Here is a 24,824-nt window from a genome sequence, read left to right on the forward strand (position 1 = left end):
GAAGAAGAGGGATATTAGATTTTTTTTTGGCCAGCAACAGCGGCAGCAGCAACTGTATGTAATAAGACGTCAATGTTGTTGAGGTGGGGAACACACCACTAATTTTGCTACTGAAAGCCCGACCTGCATCAGAGTTAGCATAACATTTAATTGTGTACACTTGCTAACCTGCAAAACTCGAGTTTTCAAAATGTTTCATTTGTAGTTTTTGAAACGAAGGTTTAAATCGAACGGAATATCACCAGAACCAATACACATGAAAGTTAGTATAAGTCAATAGATTTTTCTTGCATTGATCATTTAGCCTATTAATTAATGGTCCCTACCAATGTTGAGACCAAACCTACGCCCTTGGATTAAAGCGCTTTCTCTTGCTTTCTGAACTGCTTTCTGAACTGCTTTCTCTTTTCACTCAGCCCAGACGATATGGGCTGCCAAAAACCTCTCCCTAACAGCAGATGGCACTTTTCACAGGCCACCAGGACTAGACCCGTCAAAACCGGAAGTTGTATTCCAGTTTTATTGATCTGCTCCATGCGAGACGGAGGGTGCTGTCACTACACGATCGTTATATTCTTCGAATGGTCTGGCATGGTTGTTGAATAATAATGTTATTATATGTCTGAATTTAAGAGATAAATCACCTTAAGGGCTTCATGTAACGTTAAAATTCTAGCAACTTTCAGGTGCATACCGCCATCTACAAGAATGCACCCATTATTTCTACCAGTTGCTATTCAAACTGACACCTGGTGTTTTCTTTGCTTTATTTTGTGACTTTATTTCATATTATTGACACAATGTTTTGTTTTTAGTTTTACAAAAAAGTATCAGTGCTTTTGTCAGGAGAAAGATGACAACAGTAAAGCCAATTCAACTTTAATCCAGAGTCTGACTTCTATTTAGAGCCTGATTTGTTCGCTATCTGTCCATTTGTGTACCCACACACACATTGAGGACAGAATAAGTGCCTTATTTGCACTTGCACTTGATCCAGAAAACTGATGTTTGCACTACTTTGATTTCAACAATAAATACAGTTGTGCAAAAAAAGCACTTTTCCCATAATTTCACTTGAGGTTGTTCTTGTTTTTCACAGAATATTTTATTTGGAATACATCGAAGTTGTCACATTTATCATTATTAAAGCTTCCAGTTGGGCATAACAATACAATCAACCATAATACGTTAAATCCACAACCGCATATATCTGTATTGGACTTTTGGAATTGGACAAGTTCGGTTAAAAAGTCATTATCAGACAATTACACTAATAATCATTTTAAACAAGGGCGTAGGTTTGCATAGGGACGGTAAAGACATAACACTACCAACCTTTCATGATCCTCAACTTGTCCCCACCAACTTTGAGGCAACCTTATTTGTATTGTATAATGTTCAGTTATGTAGGTAAGTTAGATTGTCTTTGTTTTAAGGATAGAATTGACCCTACTGTTATGAAGTGATACGTATATTTACATTATTTTCAGACTTACATTTACACCTTTTCACTTGCTGAATGTGCCGAACCGTTATTATTTTATTTAACCTCATATGCACGTTTGATTGGCTGATGACATGCCCCCACACACACACGCACACCCACACAGCCCCGACAAAAATACAACATATCGACAAGATGCCACCTCCTCAGACCCCTTTGAAGAGGAGGGATATTAGAAGTTTTTTTTTTTTTTTTGGCCAGCAGCAGCTACCCGGATAGCGGACCGACGTTGAAAAGATGTTAGATCAACATTCGGCTGTCGATCTTATATCGTTGAATCAACGTCACTTTTGCACCCTCAATTAATGTTGTTTCAACGTTGAAATCCTTACAAAACCTAAACGTTATTTCGATTATTAATAATATTGGAACAACGCTGAATCAATGTCTTTGAGTGTCCAAAAAAGCGCTATACAAGTTTGATGTATTATTATGTTTTCGACCACAATGCCCGCTCATCCATAATTCAATGACTTTTCAATCATATTTCCCCGTCAATCGTAAGTCAACTATTTGTCAACATTAGTTCATCAACTATAAAACAATGTTAACCCAACCATTGCCTGACATACCATAGAACAACGTTGTTTCAACGTCACTTGACATAGAAAATTTCGATGTCAACCATACTGATCATTTTGATGGAAAATCAATGCTTATTTAACGTCTGTCTGCTATCTGGGTGGGTACTATAAGGAATGTAAAAGACGTCAGTCTCGTGGACATGGGTAACACATCATTGATTTTGCTACTGAAAGTCCGACCTGCATCAGACTTAGCATAACATTAAACTGTGTGAACATGCTAACTTGCAAAACTCGAGTGGGAAGCTGCTTAAAGAGAAATGTCCTATATGTGTTTTCTGCTGTTAACGTTATGAGTTTTTCTCAGTTATATTTATTAATTGAGACAGACAATGTTGAGTGGTCTAAAGACAAATGTTTATTTTTTTTGCATTCCTGGACGGTTAAGAGATTATTAATAGGTTTGTATTTATTGTGTATGTTGAATTTGCTCATAAAATCCAGAAATTTATTCTGGAAGTTTTCAAAAATGTTTCTCCGGTAGTTTTTGAAAACAAAGGTTTGATTCAAACGGTGTATCACCTGAACCGATACACATGAAAGTTAGTCTAAGTCAAAACAGATTTATTTTGCATTGATCATTTTGCCTATCAATTAATTAGGTTCATATTCATGAAAAATGTAGCGTTGACCCCCATTCACCCAATCTGTTTGGGTTTAATAATGTCCCTTCCTAAGCAAAAAGTGTACATGCAGGTTATGCTGTTATATCGTCCCTACCTATGCTGAGACCAAACCTACGCCCTTGATTTAAAATAATTGTAATATTGTAATATGATGTTTGGGGGGGGGGTAGTGGTGACTAGTTGGGGTTGAGTGAGTGGGTTGCAACCGACTCCCCAACCCTACCCCATAAATGACGTCTATGGGCTTTCATATGTTTCATGTTCAGGTGTCGATGTAGATTCTGACTTTTGAATATCTGCAGCACTGTCCTGGGGTCACGTCCTTAATGATTGACACCTATTTATTGGAGGAAATGACCTCCTTTTTTTCTCGTCTCGGCTGTTGGACAAGCTTCAAGAGATTGCGATAGAGCAGATATGCTTAACAAGAAAACTCTTTGTGGCGTGATGTTTGTTTTATCTATATCTAAAACGCTTGCCTTTAGATATGTAGTCCTAGGCTTGGAGCTTTTAAAGGTTTTTTCTTCCTGTATCGCATCGGAACATATTTGTTTTTTTGCCGTTTGTTTGGCCAGCTCATACTAGTGTCGAATACCTGAAATGCATTTTGAAGGTTTTGTTCTAGTCTCTGTCTCCTTTCCCATGAACTTTGTCTTGGTCTTAACTCGCAAATGTCTGGATCCTGACTTAAAATTAGGGATGTCCCCGATCCAATCATATAGCCAATTACGCCATTTACAGAGGATCTGAATCGGGGGGAAAAAACTGTCATTGGCAGGGAATGAGTTAAGGGCTATGTAAGGTATAGTGCAAAAAATGATTGAAATGCATATGTGTGTGTTTGGGTTGTCCCGATCACATATTTCTGCACCCGAGTTCGAGTCAGTCACCTGATTTTGAGGATCTGCCGATACCGAGTATCGATCCGATACTTTGGCAGTTTATTAAGGAGCAGAAAAAAGCACTTCCAAATGTAAAATATTTCCATTGTACAAACATTGCTGCGACCGCATGACGCTATCTTAACGTTAGCTTTCCGTGACAGCGAGCACAATGTTTTCCTACTGACAGTTTTATTTCCTCTTCCGCTGTTTCGGTATCTTGTTTTGTTGCTTTGTAGCCTTAAAAAACATCTTTAAAACCTGAATCTGATCTTTTTAAAATGATGACAATTTCCGATCATGTGATCGGATTAGGGATATCCGTAATATTAATTACACATGCATATATACATAAAGTAAGTTTTATACTATATTAATGTTTGCACTAGTGAAACAAACTTTGAAGAACAAACAAATGTCCAGCGATAAAAAAATCAAAAATAGGAGTTCAATTTAACACAATGGATTGTTTTTATACATTATTTATCTAGTTGATGGCAGTGAAAGATGATCACTTAATGCCAGCCTTCACAGTTGAAATGGATTTGATACATAGGCGGAGTTTGACTTATGGGGCAGGGGGGGCACGACATGTTGATGACCCCGAACGCAGTGTCAGCTATAAATTTAACTTACAAGAATATTTATAATAAGTTGACAATGAGCGTTTTTTGTTTCCCCTCATTCTTGAGGGGAATTTTAAATCAGAATGCTTAGGCAATACTTTTCGCCAAGATCGTCATCCATTGAATATGGTGCGCCCGCCAGTGTCGTGCCAATGTAGTTACCCCTGGATAAAAACTGTATCCCCTGGGCTGAGTCATATGGAGGTAGATTTGTGTCTTTATTATTCAATCAAAAAAAGTTGCTTCAGTCAAAATATATATTCTCAACCACCCCCCAAAAAAGTCGCTTCAATCAAAAAAAAAAAAAAAAAAAAAAGTGTTTGAATGCAAAAATAAATTTAATACTCAAAAAATTAAAAATAAAAAATTCACGTGAAAGCTAGTTTTCTTTGCTTGATTTTTTGATTTATTTAAAAAAAAAAAAAAAAAAAAAAGCTACAATGCTCAAGTAGGTCGAAATCCAGCGTAGGGCTACTGCACCTTAAAACATGTTTTGTTTTCTCCTTGAGATAACTGTTGTTGTAATTTGGTTTAAACAAATAAAAGTTGATTTGATTTTATATGACTTAGAACACATCCATAACTGAACAATATGGACATGTTTTTTTTAGGTAACCTATTGTTGTTCCTCGGTTTTATTATTATTATTATAGTTATCCTTTGTTCTGCAGCCCCTTTGAGCTCAATTTGACCCCCTTAGAATGCTTCAAAATGCACCAAAATCGGCGGGCAGGTCAAGACGGGTGCAATCTTTGATACCGTGTAAAGACAAATTCCAAATACACTATGTACCGCCCCCGAGCTGTCATTCTTTGTCCCGCCGATGCTTTGAGCCATACTTTGACCCCCTCAGAATGCTTCAAAACTCACCAAGCTCAACAGCCAGGTGAACACTGGTCAAAACTTTGATAAAATGTAAAAAAATGAATAAAAATAAAAATATGCGTAAATGTGTGTAGCGCCCCCTAGGAACAAAACCAACATTTCATTTCATTTTTTTTTTAAGGTGAAAGAGGAGGTAACAACGCAAAGGTTAAAACTTGGAACACAGCGGTACTATATGAATGGGATACCGTACGCCGGGGGTTCCCAAACTACGGCCCGCGGGCAGGATGCGGCCCGTATCCACATTTGATCTGGCCCCCTGAACAATACCAGAGAGCATTTTGATTTTTTTTTTTTTTTTTTCATTTTCAAAAGTGTTATTTATTTCCTAGCTTTTTTCTGTGAAGAACCCAGAGAGGGTTAGTTGGTTACCATCTATTCAATTAATAGTGTTATTATATTATATTATATTATTATCTTCATTTTATTTTGTTCCGTGGAGAATCCAGAAAGGGTTATTTCATTGTGGCTTTCTGAAAAACAATAAATTTTTACATTTAGGCACTCCTGCTATCGTCACACTTTTTCTGTTACAAACTGACCCCGGTCCCTCATCAGAGAAGGGAAAATTTATGTGGCCCTCACAGGAAAAAGTTTGGAGACCCCTGCCGTACGCGTTGCCCAGACTGCCGTTAATACTACAACCAGTTTTCTTTGGGTGGGCAGAGTATGTCCATGGGTAAGCCCTGCCCTCCCCCAGTACGCCCCTGGTTTGGATTGTATTTATGGACCAACTGTTCGATAAAGAAAACCGATTTATTACAGTCTACCTCCTCCTTATTCGATTTTGTTGTTTAGTTTGTTTAAAGAAAATAACTGAGTCATTGGCACAATTTATCATTTAATTAGTTATCTGATTAATCAGTTATAAAACCCGTTAGTTGCAGCCCTATTTGCAAATATAAAGGATTTGTGAGCATCCCCCTTTTATTTCATGGAAGCTACTATACTAGTGGCCCTTTTAAATGGCTATTATGTTGGGTTAGCTTACTTCAAATTTCACCCTCCGCCCCACCACATAAAAAAATGCCATTAAAAATCCCCCCCCCCCCCAATACATTTCCAATATATTGGATCGAAACTTGGTACCCTCAAAATCAGGTGACTCGGACTCATATGCAAAAATATGTGATGGGGACATCCCAACTGAATATAAATGATTCCTGATTTCAGCAATTCAGGTCTCGGTCGTGAGCGCAACACTTCTAGCATCGTACCTTGAGTGACATAAAAGACTCCTGCTGTACCTTTTTATTTCTAACATCGGTTCTGTGTTTTACCGCAGCGCTGCTAAATTAAACTCAGGTGTCCTGAGTTGGGATTAAAAGATCAGTTTGGAGCCTCTTGCAACTCAACTGTTGCGCAACTTTCCAGGAAGAGTGGTTCCTTGGGCTAATACTCGTGGTGCCGCGTCAGTGAACGAGTTTGCGCTTAACCAATGAGTGCGAGGACCAAAAAAGCCCAGCACGTGACAGAGACTGTTAGTCAACCGTCGATCTGACAGGAGACACGGGTGACATGCCCTCTTTTGCGTCATTTCTTCTTTGAATGAAGTAAACATTTGGCAGTTCCCCAGAGCCAGGGTGTGTCCAACAAGAGCAGATTCTGTGACTGACTAACAACATGTGAATAAAGCTATCGGAGTGATTTAAATGCCATCTGACTAAATAATTTGCATAGTCAGCCCGCTTAACAAATCGAAAGCTCAAACTTCAGAAATTCAAAACCGTTTGGACTGTCTGCAAATTGTCTCTGCATGTTTCAAATAAGGTTGTGGCCAATCCTTTTTTATGCTGTACTGTGTCAAATCAATTACCGTAGTTGGAAGTTCTACTCTCTCCTCAAGCAGAGTCGAATGTGGTTACCCCCCAACAGTACGTTTGGATTCAGTCCTGAGGAAATGAAAGCAGGAAATACGGTGGAGTGGGGAAGGCTATTGCAGCAGCAGGGATGTTGGTACTTTGGATCTCATGACGTTGCCCGTCAAAGATCGGAATCTCAATTTCTTGGCCGCTAAATTCTTGAACGTTACCCCTGCAACCGCTGCTACTACTTCTAAAAGCTTCGATAGTGCCGCTTAATGCTTCACCATGATGGCCAAAACGATTATTTTGATTAATATTTCTAATCACGGTTATTGATCACAAATATTCACCACGCTGGGAGGGATGTGAGCAGAGAATGACATGTCAAGTGCGGTAATGTACGGTTGCTTTAACACACTTATTCTGTCTCCGTGCATCAACATCCTTCTGAGATCCTGCGTAATCATTTGAAGACATTAGATTTGTGTCTCAGGTAGACATGTACCGATTACTGGTTTCAAAGTATACCGCGGTATGAAAACGTCAAGGTTTCAAAACCGCAAAAAAATTCCGTCATACCCTCCCCAAGGTATTAGCTATTTCTTATGTCCCAAAAATGCAGGCAGAAATCCCTCGCTTGCAGCTGCAAGACTCAACCCTCCCCCACCGGTTGTTGCTCAGTGCCTGTGATTCAGCTGTGCTACACGATGGCTGGAGGAGGTGAAACTCCTGAACTTTTTTTCCCCCATTGAAGAAAACGTAAACGCTGTTATGGGAACACTTCGGCTACAGAAAAGTTACAGGCGGGTGCGGCTTAAAGGAGGGCCAATCGACATGTAAAACATGTTTGGGGAGGGTGGCTGCTGAGGAGGCAATACCTCCAATACGATTTAGCATTTATACAATACAAAATTAAAGGTTAGTAAACACTATCATGAACGTTTCCTACCAGCTGCGAGAGTTGAGTTCAGCGTGTTTAGGGAGTCAAGTGGTCGTAAAACATGTTTTCCTCTCTTCTGACAACTGTCTGTGTTGAGAAAGAGAGTGTGTGTGTGTAAGATGTAAACATGATACGAGTCATACACACATGCATTTTATGGAAAATAACTTAATTATTTTTGTTTTGATGGTAATAATGTTGAGCTGTGCCTGTGGCTTTACGCTCACCTAAAGGATTGCGGTTATTTTTTGTAATTTTTAAATTTATTTTAACTTAACATTATACTCATGTTCCAATTTGCCAATATGTTTTGAAAAATAAAAATCCCGTTCAATTGATTTAAAAAAAAAAAAAAAAAAAAAAAAAAGATTACTCAAAGTAACACATTTTACAGCTGTAACTGCAATAGCGTGATACTGTAAAACGGGGATATGCTTGCGTCAGGTTATCATACCGTCAGAATCGCATACTGGCACATGCCTAGTCTCACGTGGGTATTTTTAACCTCTCCACTTGCCCACCCAGGCCCGGAAAAAGCTCCGCCCCTGCTTCTCGCACTTAAAGATGCTATGAAATACGACAGCAAGTGACTTAAAAATGATAGCAGAGCATATTATGGACTCAAATCATCCAAAAAAGTGACAGGCAAGGCTTGACCATGAAATGAGATCCTAATTAGTCTGCCTTTCTCAGCTGCCTAGGCCCCGCTCACAAAAGAAAAATCCAAACAGAAGATCCAGAGGTTTTCTATTCTCTTGATGCTGTGTTCGCTTTCTGTCATTCTATCAACATGTACTAGCTAGCTATCGCGACGCTGGAAAGATACCGCCAATTCTGGTTGTGACGCCACAACCAGAATGGCTGAAAAAAAGTGGGTGGTCCCTGACTCATTGGAATAACTAGGAAATGGTTAAGAAAAAAAACTACCACATTTGTGTGCCATTTCGCCATGGGGCAACAGTGATTGAATGTTTGGTTGAGCGGGTCGTCTACAGTACTGATTGAAGGATCGGGGGCTCGATTCCAACTCCCAATTGTGTGCCAATTGTCCTTTGCCTGGCACGGCCAGACTGTTCTCCCTGTGTTTTTCAAACACTGAGAGTATAGTCTGGGACCCAGCCCATTAACGGCCTCTCGAGCAAGTGCAAAATCAATCGACAAATCAGATTCATTTATTTGCGTGACGTGTTCTTAACGAGCAACGTCACTCTTCCTTGTCGGAAGTCATCTCATCAACAACACAGATGGCGAACAGGAGAGCCGAGAATATGTTCCAATCCACGCTAAAATCAGTTTTAAATGACCAAAAATACATCGACACAGGTCATTGACAACAGTCTGTCTCGCGCTAGCCATGTTGAATAAACTCCGCTCTCCTCGTATGTTTACTTCCGCGCGCAAGTCCCTCGTCCAGCCCGTCGCTGATTGGTCCACTCCGCTGTCTGTTTGCTGTGGCTTGCTCCGCCCTGGAAATTTTATCCGCTTAATGGTGGCCAGACTCAATAGCTGGAACAGCGGTGAGTCTGGAGTACCAGGCTAAATTGTCCTTGTATCCTCGGGAAGGATACTTCACCCTACTTGACTGACTAAAATTAGCGTTAGAACAAGTAGTTGATATTGGTCGGAAGGGCCGATGACGTGGATTGGCTGCCTCGCTTCTGTTGGACTGCCCCAGGGCAGCTGTGGCTACTTGAGTGGTTTATCACCATTGAGTGCGGAGTGGAAAAAAATGCAATGTAACACATCTTTGAGCGTTCAAAAAAAGCGCTAAATAAATCCAATGCTTTATTATTATTATTATTGCCATTTCATAACACCTTTAACTCATTTATTTCAACCGAGAAGGCTGCCACTGACAGCGATAGACATCCAATCCAATTTGACTGAGAGAGCTGTCAGCAATCGTTTATCGTCGACAAATGGCAGCCAATGAGTTCATTCTTAAAAATACCTTTTACTTTTCTTAACCTGATTTTTCTGTTTAACACAAGAAAGTGTAAGGATTTCAAGTTGGCCCTTGCATCAAAGAAAAATGTTGGAACATACCTCCTAAAGCCCTAAAAATGTTATACATCTTTATGCCCCGATCTTACCTCATAAATTACGAGTCCTACTACAGAAACCCCTGACAATAAACCTCATGACTTGTGTTCCAACAATATGAATGCCAACTCTGTAACTATATTCAGCTACGTGGTTATCTCATGTGGAACTCCTGAACTCCCCCCCCACGTTACTACATCTCATGATGTGGCCCGCCAGAGATGCTAATCGCAATGTGAATTCCTGAATTCCCTCTTGTCTTCAGTTTCCCCGGCGGAGAGGATCCGCTTCATCCTGGGCGAGGAAGACGATGGCCCCCCTCCCCCTCAGCTCTTCACCGAGCTGGACGAGCTGCTCGCCGTCGACGGCCAGGAAATGGAGTGGAAGGAGACCGCCAGGTATCGCGTATCATCGCTGCCCTTGGTTTCATTTTGTGTTTGGCACGAGCGGGGCGGTTTGGCAACCCTTCATGATTTATAGTTGCGGCAGGGTGGACCACCGTTCTACTCTTATCTGATGAATCCCAATAGAACCCGCCCCGTGGGAGCGGGAAAGGACAGAAACTCCCAGCAGTGGTGAAAGTCCTCACACTCTGTACTGTGGAGCAAAGGCCGTTAAAAGTGAACGTGCTAATTCAACTCCCTGTACAGTTGGTAGCATACCGTAATTTCTGGACTATAAGTCGCACTTTTTGCATTGTTTGGCCCGACTTAAACTTCATGATTTCAGCCCGTTTCTAGCCCGACAGACATATCTCGGAGAGTCATTGACTGTCGTAGCAGACATTCTGACACTACGCCTCATGTAGGTTGACATACCCACCGACTGTCTCAGACGCCTCATGACGACGTCGCAGGAAGTTTGGAGTGTCAGAATTTCTGCTTATTCTGCATAGTGTAATACGTCCTACATGTTCCTACTATGTGTTGATGAATATTGAGCAGTAGCGTACAGGCCTTTTTCTAACTAGCGGCAGCTTAGTGTGAAAGGTTCAGCGGCAATCCATTAATTGCGTCTGTGGGAGAGGACTTCTCAGCAAAAGTGAGCGGCAGTGGACGTTTTGGACGGAGCGGAAAGTCTCGAGTGAATTTTCGCCAAAGTGCGGGCCCAATATGGAGACTTGTTCTATTTTCACAGCGCCGCCGCGCTGCCGTCAACGACTCATCTGATAGCAGAGGGGCAGGCATACTTATATCTGTGCCATCAGGCCGTTTCGCCGGACAGATATACGCCGACGAAACCTTGATAAATGCGCTTTTATGAAGTTTCGCGAACTCTGGGACGCTCAAAATATGACTCTCATACCTCTCCTTGCTAAGCTAAATGGTATCTCGATATACATTTGTGTGGAAATGTAGTTCACGAACAACAACAAAACTATTCACCTCCCAACCGAAACCAGTAAAACTCTTTACACGGCTATTATAATGCCCCATCTCCTTGAAAGAGGAAAAGTTTTTTTGTGCAGCAATGAAAAATAAAATCACAGCTTAAAAATTCATTAATCGCAATTCAAACCATCTCTAAAATATGCCATATTTTTCTGTAAATTATTGTTGGAATGGAAAGATAAGACACAAGACGGACATAAACATTCAACATATTGCACACAAGTACTGTATTTGTTTATTATAACAATAAATCCATAAGATGGCATTAACATTATTAATGTTAATAACATTAATTTGTGTGTATATTGCATAGCTATTTGATTGGGAATGTCAGTTCTCTTTGCATTGAGCGCTTTTCTTTTTGTGAACATTAGTTTTTTGAGATGTAGGAATATTATTTTTGTTCTGCTTTCACTAAATGGTACTGTAACGACTTAATAGTTCGTCTCAAATGCATGATGGGAAGTTGGGCAACCATGACTGTCAGTGGTGGCTGCAAATGCTATACAGTATGTTCTGCATTGTGTTCAATTAGGCTTGTGTCAAGAGAAAGGACATCTCCTGCTCCGCCCAAATGCATGCTAGGAAGTTGGGCAACCATGACTGTCAGTGGTGGCTGCAAATGCTATACAGTATGTTCTGCGTTGTGTTCAGTTAGGTGTGTTAAAGGGTATTACAACACCTGGGGAAATGCTAATATTCCATCATTTATCCATCAACACATGCCTTTTGGATTCATATCATGCCACTTCGTGTAATTACACACATCGCAACACCAAGAAAATGATAGAAATTTGGATCGATTGTCAAGCTAAAACGACCGGCGCCCGAGATCCCGGAAATCTAGCATATTGTGTGCGTGACGTCACAACAAGGAAACAACCGGCTCAGTGCTTAGTACTGAATGGCGGCGATGATGGCGGGCAATTTTGTTTCTAGTTGCAGCGACGAATCCGACGTAACGAACGTTCTTCTAATGGTGATGAGGAGAGATATGAACCTTTCTTTGCTGTTTTGGGTTATCAATTTGAGCCCAAACGAAAGCCAATGCAGCCTAATGAAAGGATCATTGAGGGGAGGAGCAATCACACTGATGAAACATCGGCAACAGATCGTGTGGGAAACACCGAATGGTTTGTTTTGCATTTCTTTTAGTGAAGCTGATGCAACGTGACCGCAAAATAAAGTAATGTATAGAATAATTATCATTTATTGTGCTATCATAGGTTTTCGCTCTGCCAATAGACACAAATATGAATGGGATTAGAGGATTTGTTCTATATATTTTACGAGCGATAATTTATACATGTGTCCAGTCCTATATCCAATGCATGGTATGTTCTTTATTATAAAAGAGTACTCACTCTGGCCATTTCCCTCCTTTGCTTAGCCTGGGGTGGTGGGGTGGTCTCATTAGAGCCAGTCATCGTCGTCTTTCTTGATATCTCGGGACATCATTGCGACAAATGGCTTTTTGTACACCACATAGCATGACAGGTTTGAACCATTTTAGCGTTTTTGTTTTTTTTTGATAAAACACGAACGCAACTCTCTCGTCGATAAACAACGAGAGCACCTGCCTCGACCTTTTGTTTCCTTGTTGTGACGTCTCCGGCCCATTCGGCTGTTTCCAGAATACTTTCGGAAATGTTCGTAAATTTCGATCTATTTTCAATAATTGCCCATGAATGTGATTTATTTTTTGTTAACTTTATTAATATTTGTTATCTTGCCACATAACGGTTCTATTGATATCTCACAGCCCCTTAGTATTATAATACCCTTTAAGAAAAAGATAGTCTCCTGCTTCGCCCAAAACGCACGATGGGAAGTTGGGCAACCATGACTGTTAGTAGTGGCTCCAAATGGTATACAATATGCTCTGCGTTGTGTTTAATTAAGCGTTTTAAGAAAAAGATCATCTCTTGCTCTGCCAAAATGCATTATGGGAAGTTGGGCAACCATGACTGTTAGTACTGGCTGCCAAAGCTTAAGCGAATAAAAGTCGCGGTCCAATGAACGCCTGTTTCCACTCGCATTTCTCTGCCGTTTCGCTCTCAATGTGCTAAAACCGCGTCATTGTATACTGTTTGAGGCAACGCATGAACGGGTCATTCCGTCCTTGCGTTAATTGCGTCAAATATTTTAGCGTGATTAATTTTTAAAAATTAATTACCGCCCGTTAACGCGATAAATTTGACAGCCCTAGACTATATTAAATGTGCTTGCTGCTTTTCATTTCCTGACAACGTATATGTCAGGCCACGTAGCTCCTCCCATTTTGTGCTTGCCGTGGACCGCTCTTCACACTAGGCTGACGCTAGTGTGAGAAGGCCTTACCTTTGTGACCACGTTTCCTGCCTGTGCCCTCCAAACCACGTAGACAAAATAAACATTGAAGCTGTATTTTCTGTCATGTTTATAGCGAATGTGTTGGTCCGAGAGCAGATGCGATATGATACAAAGTGCCCCAGCGGGCATCATTGATTGACAGCTGCTTGTCCCACTTCTCCACGATGTCAGACCGCGCTCTTCGCGGCAGTGCGTGATGATCGGGCATGCTCCGGTCTTGTAGTGTGACAACTTGTCCGTTCCAAGACACTGCCACATCGTGACAGAAAGTCGTGTAATCTGACACTGCGATTGTCGAGCAAGACCAATACGATGGTGTAGACCAGGGGTGTCCAATCTTTTTGCAAAGGGGGCCAGATTTGGTGTGGTAAAAATGTGGGGGGCCGACCTTGGCTGACGTGCTTTGCGTAGAACAATATATTTAAGCAAATTTTAGCAAGCCATTTTGTGTTATACATTTACTTTATAATGTTTTTAAATTAATAATTTCAACAGTCTCGCTACTAACCTTTGTGGCGTTCTCTTTTGACTCTCGGGCTCTTGCAAAATACTGCTGCTGTGAAATTAAACTAGCTTCAAGTTGCGTCAATTTCTCGCTGCGTATCTTCCCTGTAATCTTGTCGTACATGTCATCGTGTCTTGTTGGTAATATCGCCTCACATTGAACTCTCTAAAAACAGCGACTATCTCTTTGCAAATGAGGCAGACACAAATGTTGCGTATTTTAGTGAAAAAAATAGTCCAGTTTCCACCTATCCTTGAAGCGTTGGCCGTCGCAGTCAACTTTCTTTGTTTTTGTTGTTGATTGTCGCCATTTCAGAAAATTGGAAGTCAAGGGTCACACGGGGTAATGTTGCTTAGAGTACTGCTGCCTTTTAGTGGGTAAATGAGGAGCAGCATTTAGTATAGCTACTTCATTTTCTGGTAGCAGTACTGCTGACCAATTTATTAAGTCTGTGTGCGGGCCAGACGTCATTGATGTTATGACAGAGGCTGGGGGCCGGATGAAATTTGACCAGGGGCCACATTTGGCCCCCGGGCCGCACTTTGGACATGTCTGGTGTAGACAGACTGAGGAAGGCATTACAGAGGGGGTTCAGTTAGCCAAGAATTTTACACAAGCAAGAGTAGCATTACCAGAAAATAACATTGCTCGTGTAATTGTAAGAGTAGTCATCCCAAGAAAATCACTTCAGTACAAGTCAAAAATGCACCTCTATCAATTTATTTTATTTTTTTCCACTCTTACAGCTGTGAGATGTTTTTTGGGTTATAGTTATCTGAAAAACATTTAAAAGCTGAGGTTCAAAGATGCCTATTCAGCCTGCTGACCGCCTGAAATGTGACTTATACTCCAGTGCGACATGTACAGTATTTATCCCCTCTTCATTATGCATCCTTTTCGGTGCGATTTATTTGAGTACACGTGGTGATCAAGAATCAAACAACACAGAGCAAAAGTTTCATGTCACAACCCGGGCGGGCGGAACGATGTTCCTCATAAGACGGCGTGCGGTGTTGAGCGAAATCCGACGCCCTCCAGGAAATCCCATCCCCTCTCAGAGTCTCGGGAGAATGGCGCTATTGTGGCGGTGACATCCGAGGCGGGATTATCATAGAGAATCTTTGTTGTCCGTGTGAGTGGACATGAACGCATCTGTCACGTTTGACTTTTTTCAACCGTATTTCTGACGTCCTTTCTTAGACAACGATGTCATTTACAACACGGATGACAAGTGCTATGTTAACATTAGATTTAAATTTAACTCCATTACCAGAGATGTCCAAACTTTTTTCTGCGAGGGCTGCTATCAGAAAAATCGAAGGATGCAAGGGCTGTTATGTTGAAATGAGATAATCCTTTATTGATCCTTCATAGGTGTCAGGATTTGTGGGCAGGCAGGTAGTATGGACCCAAACGCAGGAAAAGGGAAGCGAGGCAGATAGACCGTGCAAAAAGTATTTAATTAAAGCCAACAAAAAAAAAACAAAGTACAAACAAAACGTTCGGGGAATCCAACAACTCTTAAACAAAAGTCAGGGTACTAACAAAAGACTGGTATCAAAAAACTTACTAAGGCTGAGGAACACAAGGGCTGCGACGTAGGAACGGGCAAGAAATGAAACTGACGTGAACACATTGACATTGACAATGACGCAACCAGGAGTTTAAAGAAAGTGGGAGCTTATATACACAGAGACAAGGGGTAACGAGACAATGAGGAACAGGTGGGTGACACAGGAGAAAGCAGGTTGGAGGATACACTAGGAGTAGTGACAACAGGTGAAATCAATGGGCAAACACAGGGACACACTAGGAGGGAACCAACACAAAACCTAACAATAGGGGAAATTTGGCTATTACAGCAGCATCAAAACAGCATACAGTCAAAAGTATATGATGTTAAAAAGCATCCATCCATCCATCCATCCATCCATCCATCCATCCATCCATCCATCCATCCATCCATCCATCCATCCATCCATCCATCCATCCATCCATCCATCCATCCATCCATCCATCCATCATTTACCGTTTAATCCGGGGCCATGACTTTTAGTACAGTGGGGGACGCGGAAAGACCGGTCTGTTTACTTTATCTAAAAATGTTCGCAGCGGACAGCAGAAATTATTTTTTTCAGCGAAAATGTGCCGAATATTGCTAGCAATCCTCCAGCTTTGTCAGTGTGACATCAGTAAACCAGCTAGCACTTTTAGCATCTTTTTAGATGATATACCACGTTGCTCAGTGCAAAATAACCCCGCACCATAGCAAAAGAGCTGATATTGCCGGCAGCAAAAATAAAGTGTTCCTCTGTCCAATGAAACTGTCGTTTTTGTTCTATTAATTTTTATTTTTTCGGTCTAATTGTTTGGCATATTGTCCTCGTGAGTTACTATGCTAATCAATTTGAATTTATTATTTATTGATTTTATTTTTTAGTATCAAATGGTCAAAAAATAAATCTTGAGTGTATTTTTACATTATGGATGTTTTTTTGTTGTTGTTTTTTTTTTAATTATTTTATTTTTGCACTTTATTGTAAGTTAATCTATATTCGTTTTTCTTTAATATTAAAAAGAACACAATGTTATGCAGGTGGTGTACTTATAATAAGAATGTTATATACAAATGATACTACAGTATATTTATAGTGGCGGCAGAGAGTTGGGGGGGCACGGAACGTTTACATCTTCCTGGGGGGGGGCATAACAGAAAATAATTGAGAAGCACTGCTTTAAGGCAATTGTGTCCTGACCACCCGCAGGTGGATCAAGTTTGAGGAGAAGGTGGAAAAGGGCGGCGAGCGCTGGAGCAAGCCCCACGTAGCCACGCTGTCGCTGCACAGCTTGATGGAGCTCAAGACGTGTATCGAGAAAGGCACCATCATGCTGGATCTGGAGGCTTCCACGCTGCCGCAAGTCGTCGGTAAGCCGCGTCGGTCCGCTTCTGAAGAAGCGACATCAATTTGACTGGCTCTCTTTGTGTTGCTTCCCACAGAAATGGTGACCGACAGCCAGATTGAAAGCGGCCAGTTGAAGGCAGATCTGAAAGAGAGGGTCATGTACACGCTGCTACGCAAGCATCGCCACCAGACTAAGAAGTCGAACTTGCGCTCGCTTGCCGATATTGGCAAAAGCGTCTCCAGCGCGAGCAGACTGTTTTCCAGCCAGGAGAATGGTATTTTGTCTTTTCGGGACACCTTGTCGATCTCACCTTTCCATTCTTTACTTACACCTTCCGTTCTATTCCTACATGAATGACTGTCGTTTCTACCTCCGCTTTTCCTTCTTTGGGTTCTTTGGCTTCCTGCGCTCTGTTAAAGCACGCAACCTGACTGAGCACCCGGTGCCTTGTTTATCCCCGCACGAGCCAGAAGACCCCTGTGAGGTCCTAAGGAGCGCCAGCATGGGATACCTCATGAGTAAGTGAGGTGGTGAACTAATACTGTTAATCATTTAGGCCAGCAGCGTCAAATGTGCGGCCCGCCAGGGGTTCAGTCCTGCCCATGGGGTTGTTCTATTTTGACTGAGAGGGGGCGAATGATCATTTGCCCCCTTCAAGTCAAAATGGATTGAAGGCTGAGTGCCGTCAATGGCAGCCAGTGAGTGAACTTATTTGGCTAAAAATAAACTAATCTGAGATCTAATTGCCATAAATGTGGCCCACGTACCAAAATGAGTTCAACAACACCTGATTTAGGCTTTAGGCTTTCCGTCACGACACAACTTTATTTCATACCACATGCCATAAATGTGGCCCGCGTACAAAAATGAGTTCGACACTCCTGATTTAGGCTATAAGCTTTCCCTCACGGCACAACTTTGGTTATTTCATAGCGTCATGTGCATCTAACAGTCTTGGAAGGCCTGTTAAAGTTCTTGACGTTAACTCCTGTCACGGATTAATGGGCTTTTAACGATTGCATAGAAGACATTAGACAAAGATAACCCGAGCCATTAACCGGATTAATCCTGTTGCCCAACAGCCAAATTCTGCAGCCATTCCCTTGATGCGACTGCCCAATGACTTATCTCTATGTGAGGTCTGCCTGATTTCCTAACTTTTTTCCTAAACCCTACAATCGACCCCGAACATACTGATGCAACTCTAAAACACTACACATCTGAGACCAGAGCCTTACTCTGTTAGCATTGGTCGGTCACTTTCACATGAGACCAAGAAGATCACGGTCCAGTTTGAGAGCTACTTCACTACAACACTTTCAAATGACTTGATGAAAAGGTTCAGCATTCACACTGCACCAACTGAACTAACCCCACACAATCTTTCTAGGAAAAAAAGGGGGGGGACAATCGGAAAATGAAGCCTCTCGTGCAGGCATTTGTTTCCTTAATACTCTAACAACGACAAGGAAGTGAGCTTCGTCAGGTTTTTAATCCTATATTTTAGAACTTGTGCAACACAACCTGGCTACTGTCCGCCGTAGGGGAAGCCAACAACAACAGAAAATAGAAATTTTGTGGGACTTTATCCCGCACATTTCTCAACTCTCACACTATGCGTTCAGGAACAGCATGCAAAACACAACCACCTCAATAGAACTTGATTCTGTGTATCAAATGCAACTGCTTAATGCAGCACAACAACATTTGGCCATGGTTAATCATCTGTCCTCTTGCTTTTGTTTATTTTGAAAAGCGTGTGCGCTATACTTCCACTTCCTAGGATGCTCTGCGTGCATCACAGCTTCAGGCTCTGTGATGCTCCGCATAAAGTAGTAAAAGCGCACCATACTCCTGTTGCATTCACAAGTAAAGCAGGGTGCGCTTAAAGCGGACCGACACCCACGATTTTTGAGCTGACCACAGTTCGTTTGTTTAGTCCGAACTAGAGTTCAGATGCGCGTTCACTTTTACAAAATGAAGCGGACTATCTGAGGAAAAAGAACTGTGGTCCATTTGAAAACAGACCAAACAGTGCTAATGTGAAAGTGTCCTTAAACTAGGGCTGTCAAACGATTAACATTTTTAATCGAGTTAATTACAGCTTAAAAACTAATTAATTGTAATTAATTGCAATTCAAACCATCTCTAAAATATGCCATATTTTTCTGTAAATTATGTTGGAATGAAAGGATAAGACTCAAGACTGATATATACATTCAACATACGGTACATAAGTACTGTATTTGTTTATTGTAACAATAAAACAACAAGATGCCATTAACATTATTAACATTCACTTAAAGCGATCCATGGATAGAAAAACTTGTAGTTCTTAAAAGATAATGTCAGTACAAGTTATAGAAATTTTATATTAAAACCCCTCTCAATGTTTTCATTTTGTTAAAATTTGTAAAATTTTCAATCAAAAAATAAACTAGTAGCTCGCCATTGTTGATGTCATTACACCATGCTCACTCCCCAAACCCACAAAATCATTTGGACCCAAGCGCCAGCAGAGGGCGCCAAACAACAAATAACAGGTAACAAGCGGACATTACACTGCTGTCATATTAATCTGAGCGGGGCATGTGCGTTAATTGCGTCAAATATTTTAACGTGATTAATTAAAAAAAAAAAAAAATTACCGCCGGTTAACACGATAATTTTGACAGCCCTACCTTAAACCTCTTGGTGCTTCTGGCAAAACCCCTGAAATAGCTTAAACTTAGGCGAGCAAGGCAGTTTCCTAGGGCGCCACCTAGTGGAGGGGGAAAATACTTATGATAAACCTCCCGAAAGTTTTCTAACATACAGTATCGAGTAGATTTCAACATGCTACATATAAAAAATGTTAGCGGTGCAAAGACGAACCGATTTAAATCGGAGTGGGTCGTTGACTGCCCGGATTTACAGCTACGAATCAATCAACTGACCCAGTAGCTTAACCACCATTAACCACATGCTATTTTGTGGTGCTCACGAGAAAAAAATTCACGCTCTCTGTTTGTAAACGAAAGAACAAACTTCCATCTACTTCACGAACAATGGCAAATTATTGCAGGTTATTCAACCAAATGTCACCCAAACTCACCGTTTCAAACCAAAACTAAAATTCTCATAACAACCAAACTAAATATCATAACTAGCAATGAATGGAACAAATCGAACAGAAACTGAAAAAAATAATTGGCACAGAACATGAACTTTATTTGAAGCACCGCATTGCATGCTGAGAGGCATGAGGCACACCTAGCAATATGTTGTATGTTAGTGTTGACAACATGTGACAGGAGAAGTCAACATTGAAGTCATCTCCAATGGGAAGTGCAAGATTACATTGAGCAGTGATGGCCTAATGAAGCGTCTTGAAGCAATGAAGCTTTGCGATGGTTCATTTGCTGAAAATACAATAGTACAAAATATGCAATATTTTAAAAAGATATGTTGTCATGTTTTTTGGGGTGGGGGTCTACACTTTGGCCTGGAGCTCTAGTCACCCTGCCATAACCTAACCCCAGATAGCACCCACAAAGACTTAAATCCCCATGATATTTATTTGTAGATGTTACAAACAAAGTGTTTACCTTAACTTACTTTCCCCTAAACCTGACACCTTTCTCTGTGACACACAGGAATTAGGGAGTCATGAGATTTTTATCCAGCTTGACAGGTTTGAGTCTTCTGAGAAGACAAGATTTTGGAGCAGAATCTTTGTCCGCTGATCCAGAATTGATGCACCTGTTCAGCGCTACCTCTAATCCAGAAATGTAACCATGTTCCCGAGCTAATTGAAAGCATTACTCAGAATTTGTCCAGCCATTCGACTTGTACGATGAATGAGCGCCTGGCGTCTGTCCCAGGAGGCTTTAATCCTAGCTGTATTTAGCCCAGGTTTCTGTCTGGCTCATCCACTTTGCTGCCACTTCTTTGTCTCTTCTATCCTTGGGTTTGGTTTCTCTTAATGATGTCTTGCAGGGTTCTTTCAGTATCCTAACAGCCACTTTCCTGGCTTCTCTGCAGGCAGTCCCACCACAGCACATCGCACCCTTACCTCCAACAGCCTGAGTGACTTCTCAGACAAACCGGAGAAGGATCAGGTACGACTGTTTTCCCCAAGCAGCATTTTTATATGGTACCGGTGCCTGATTTGATACGTTTGAACAGATCAGACAAGACAGACGCGTTTTTGTTTCAAAGCTGTGTTTTTTTTGGCAGCCCTTATAGTTTTCGTATTAGTCTTTTGGGCGAAAATATTTGTTTTCGTCATAAGTTTAGTCTTTTCAAAATTGGTCAGTCATTGTCTAGTTTTTATCGATGACTCGACTGACAGACTCAGTCTGGTTTTAGTCGACAAAAACTCAGTTTTCGACTGTAAATTTCAAATGTTTTAATCCAAAAATAACCAAAGAATTCCAACAATTTAGAATAAAAATTGACAGAGTAATTGCATATTGTTGCGTCTACAAGGACAACACCAACTTGGTGGTGATAATACACACTCAGCAGTTAAACAGTACATTATTTTCCATTTAATTATACCCATTTTGACGCCACGAATTGTATGTAATTTAAAAAAAAAAAAAAAAAAAAAATGTCCGAGAGTTTAAGATGACGACGTTATGCTAACTTTATGAGTTACACTTAGTATGTGAGGATCACTCAGCACAGACCTATAGACCCTACTCACCTACGTCACAGAATGACGTGTCGCTGTATCTGGCCGCCATATTGTCCGTCATTGTTTATCCGTATTCTCAATGGTTTCAATTTGTCATGCAATTTATAGTGCAATTCATGGAAGCCCCGGTGCTTTCAGACGCTGTAAACTCATTGGATGCGTTGCATAAAAGGCGTTATGTGGAAAAGCTTCAGTCTATCCATTCGCCAGATCCATATTTGATGCCTAAATCGATATTTTTCGACCGGCTGTCTTCGCCCTCTCTGCCTAACATCTGCTACCCTGATATCTACAACTATCTTGTCCACACAAAATCAGCCTATTCTCAGGAAAGTTTGAAAAACTTTAAGAGCAGCACTCTAAGCAACATTACCCCATGTGACCCTTTACTTCCAATTTTCTAAAATGGCGACTATCAATAAAAAAAAAAAGTTGACTGCGATGGCCGACGCTTCAAGGATAGGTGGATATTGGACTATTTCTTCAACAAAACACGCTGTGTCTGCCTCATTTGCAAAGAGACAGTCGCTGTTTTCAAAGAGTTCGATGTGACGCGATGATGATATTACCGGACAAGACACGCTGACATGTACGATAACATTACAGGGAAGATACGCAGCGAGAATTTATAGCAACTTGAAGCCAGTTTCATTTCACAGCAGCAGTATTTCGCAAGAGCCCGAGTGTCGAAAGAGAACGCCACAAAGACGAGATTGTTGAAATTATGAATTAAAAAAAAAAAAATAAAGCAAATGAGACACACAGAAGGGCTTGCTAAAATTTGTTTAAATATATTGTTCTATGTAAATCAGCCAAGGTAGCTCCCCGCATTTTTGCCACACCAAATCTGGCCCCCTTTGCAAAAGGTTTGGACACACCTGTTTAACTGATGATCCGTAGACGAGGCCAGCTTCTTTCACTTGGTACCAGCTAAATATTCTTCAAAATATAATGATGGTGGAAGAAATAAGCATCTTGAATTTGAAACTGTATGTTTCGGGGATTAGCCTCGCAATTATCTTAATTGTGGTTATCAGCCCAAAACCCTCTAAATATATATTAAATGCATCTTACCAGATATAAAATGACTACTACATAATCTGTGGTGATCGTTTGGTGCCCAGTTTTCTCGTCGAATTGCAGCAGTCCATCTCGCTCTCCTCTCCGGGTCTCTCGGAATATGGTAGAATTTCAAGTCTCTCCGTCTATCTTCTCTGTTACTGCAACCAACCGCCACACACGCCTTCACCATTATGATTATTAATGTTAACGAGCAGAAAAACACGCCATAATAGGAGGAATTTATGTAGCGGTAATGCGTCAACACGACGACCTGACGGACAATATGGCGCGGAGGTGTGGTTGTGACGTCATGTGAGTAGGGTCTATAAAGGCTAAAGAAGTGCTTCTCAGTTATTTACTGTTATGCCCCCCTCAGGAAGACGTTAATGTTTCCTGCCCCGCCCCAACTCTCTGCCATCACTGTAAAAACGTAGTATCATTCTTCTATAAAATTATGATTAGTATTAGTACATCTATGCGTAACCATAGGATAACATTGTGTCCTTTTTAAAATGAAAGATAAAGTAAAATATAGATCAACTTTCAATAAAGTATAAATTTATTAATATTGTTTTGTTTGTAACAGATAAGACTAAAGGTGCATCAATTTGCCTAAAATAAAAAAGTCACATCCAACCTGTAAAAATACACTGAAGGTACACTTTTTGACCATTTGGTACTGAGAAAAATTTAATAAAATAAATAAATGATAATAAATTCAAATTGATTAGCTACATTAACTAATTAGGACAACATGCCAAACAATTTGACCCAAAAAATAAAGAAAAAAACACAACAGTGTATTTCGACAGAGGGACAGTTTTACATTTTTCTGCAGGCAGCATCAGCTCCTTTGCTATGGTGGTGGGTTATTTTGCACTGAGCAACTTGGTATGCCACCTTATATGATGCTAACAGTGCTTGGTATTTACTGATATAACACTGCGAAACAAAGCGGGACGATTGTTGGCGTTATTCGGCACGTTTTCACTGAAAAAAAACTCAAGCGGCTTATCGATGTGTTTGGGTTTAATGTCCTTAAGTGACGTCTTAATTGATTTGGTTTCCTGCTGTCCACTGCAATTTTTTGATACAGTAAACAGACTGGTCTTTGTCAAAGCCAAACGCTACATACGCTATGTCATATTTTCTCGTCTTGGCTCTTCATATTTCCAATGCTCTTTGCTGTGTGCACTTGTTTGGTTGAAAAATACTGCGCACACTCTGAAAATGAGAGCGCCACTGCCACCCACTGAGTGGATGTACCATTACACATTATTCTAGAGCTCGACCGATATGGGTTTTTTAGGACTGATAACTATTATCAGTAGTCAGAAGAGCCGATAACAGATTTTCGGAGGTGTAATTCATTTGCAGTAAAAGTGTAAAAATTAGCATTAAAAATTTCAGTAATGGCAACACTGAACTTCATCAAAATACCTAAAGCATGTTCATTAAATTACACAAATATAAGATAATAGCTCCTGAATTTCCTAGACTCAGAAACATCTCTTATGAAGTTGAAATAAAGGGTAAATAAATTGCTCTCTGAAATTTTTCCACGGAAAAGAAAACCTTGATGACCTCGTCGAAGTATCCTTACAGGGTGTTCTTAACCTGAAACAGTTTGTGTAGAAACGTTTCAAGTTTTTGTGTGTAACGTTTCGCATTTCTATCTTTTCAGGTTAAGAAATGCAGTTCACTTCAAAAGAAAAGGCATTTTGATAAGGCATTTTGCAGGCAGCGCTCATGTTGCACATTTACGAAAATCTGCCATAGAACCAACAAATATTTGTACTTTGTATATTTAACCAATAAAACTTCAACCTTCAACATAAAGTGTATATAGTTTTATCAAGATCAATCAACTAGCATGGGCATTTAGAATGGGGTCAACCATATTGGAACACCCTGTAAATGCTTAACAAACTGTTAACAAATACTTCACAAATCAACAATGAATCATTTATCAACAGTTTACTAATGATCTATTAACTAGTAAAACGGATAGTTATTATAAAGTGTTACCATTACT

The 24,824-nt window shown here is 40.6% G+C and overlaps 1 protein-coding gene across 1 annotated transcript in view; it reads left to right on the plus strand.

The window, feature by feature from the left end:
* LOC130905111 (electrogenic sodium bicarbonate cotransporter 1-like) overlaps positions 1-24,824 on the plus strand; it is an 82,241-nt gene that overhangs the window by 13,795 nt on the left and 43,622 nt on the right. The window contains exons 4-7 of the mRNA XM_057818145.1: positions 10,160-10,292; positions 16,908-17,068; positions 17,141-17,320; positions 21,070-21,146. Of these exons, the coding sequence (XP_057674128.1) occupies positions 10,160-10,292; positions 16,908-17,068; positions 17,141-17,320; positions 21,070-21,146 (551 nt within the window). The remainder of the gene's footprint in view (positions 1-10,159; positions 10,293-16,907; positions 17,069-17,140; positions 17,321-21,069; positions 21,147-24,824) is intronic.

Source organism: Corythoichthys intestinalis, chromosome 17 (assembly GCF_030265065.1).
Source record: "Corythoichthys intestinalis isolate RoL2023-P3 chromosome 17, ASM3026506v1, whole genome shotgun sequence".
NCBI lineage: Eukaryota > Metazoa > Chordata > Actinopteri > Syngnathiformes > Syngnathidae > Corythoichthys > Corythoichthys intestinalis.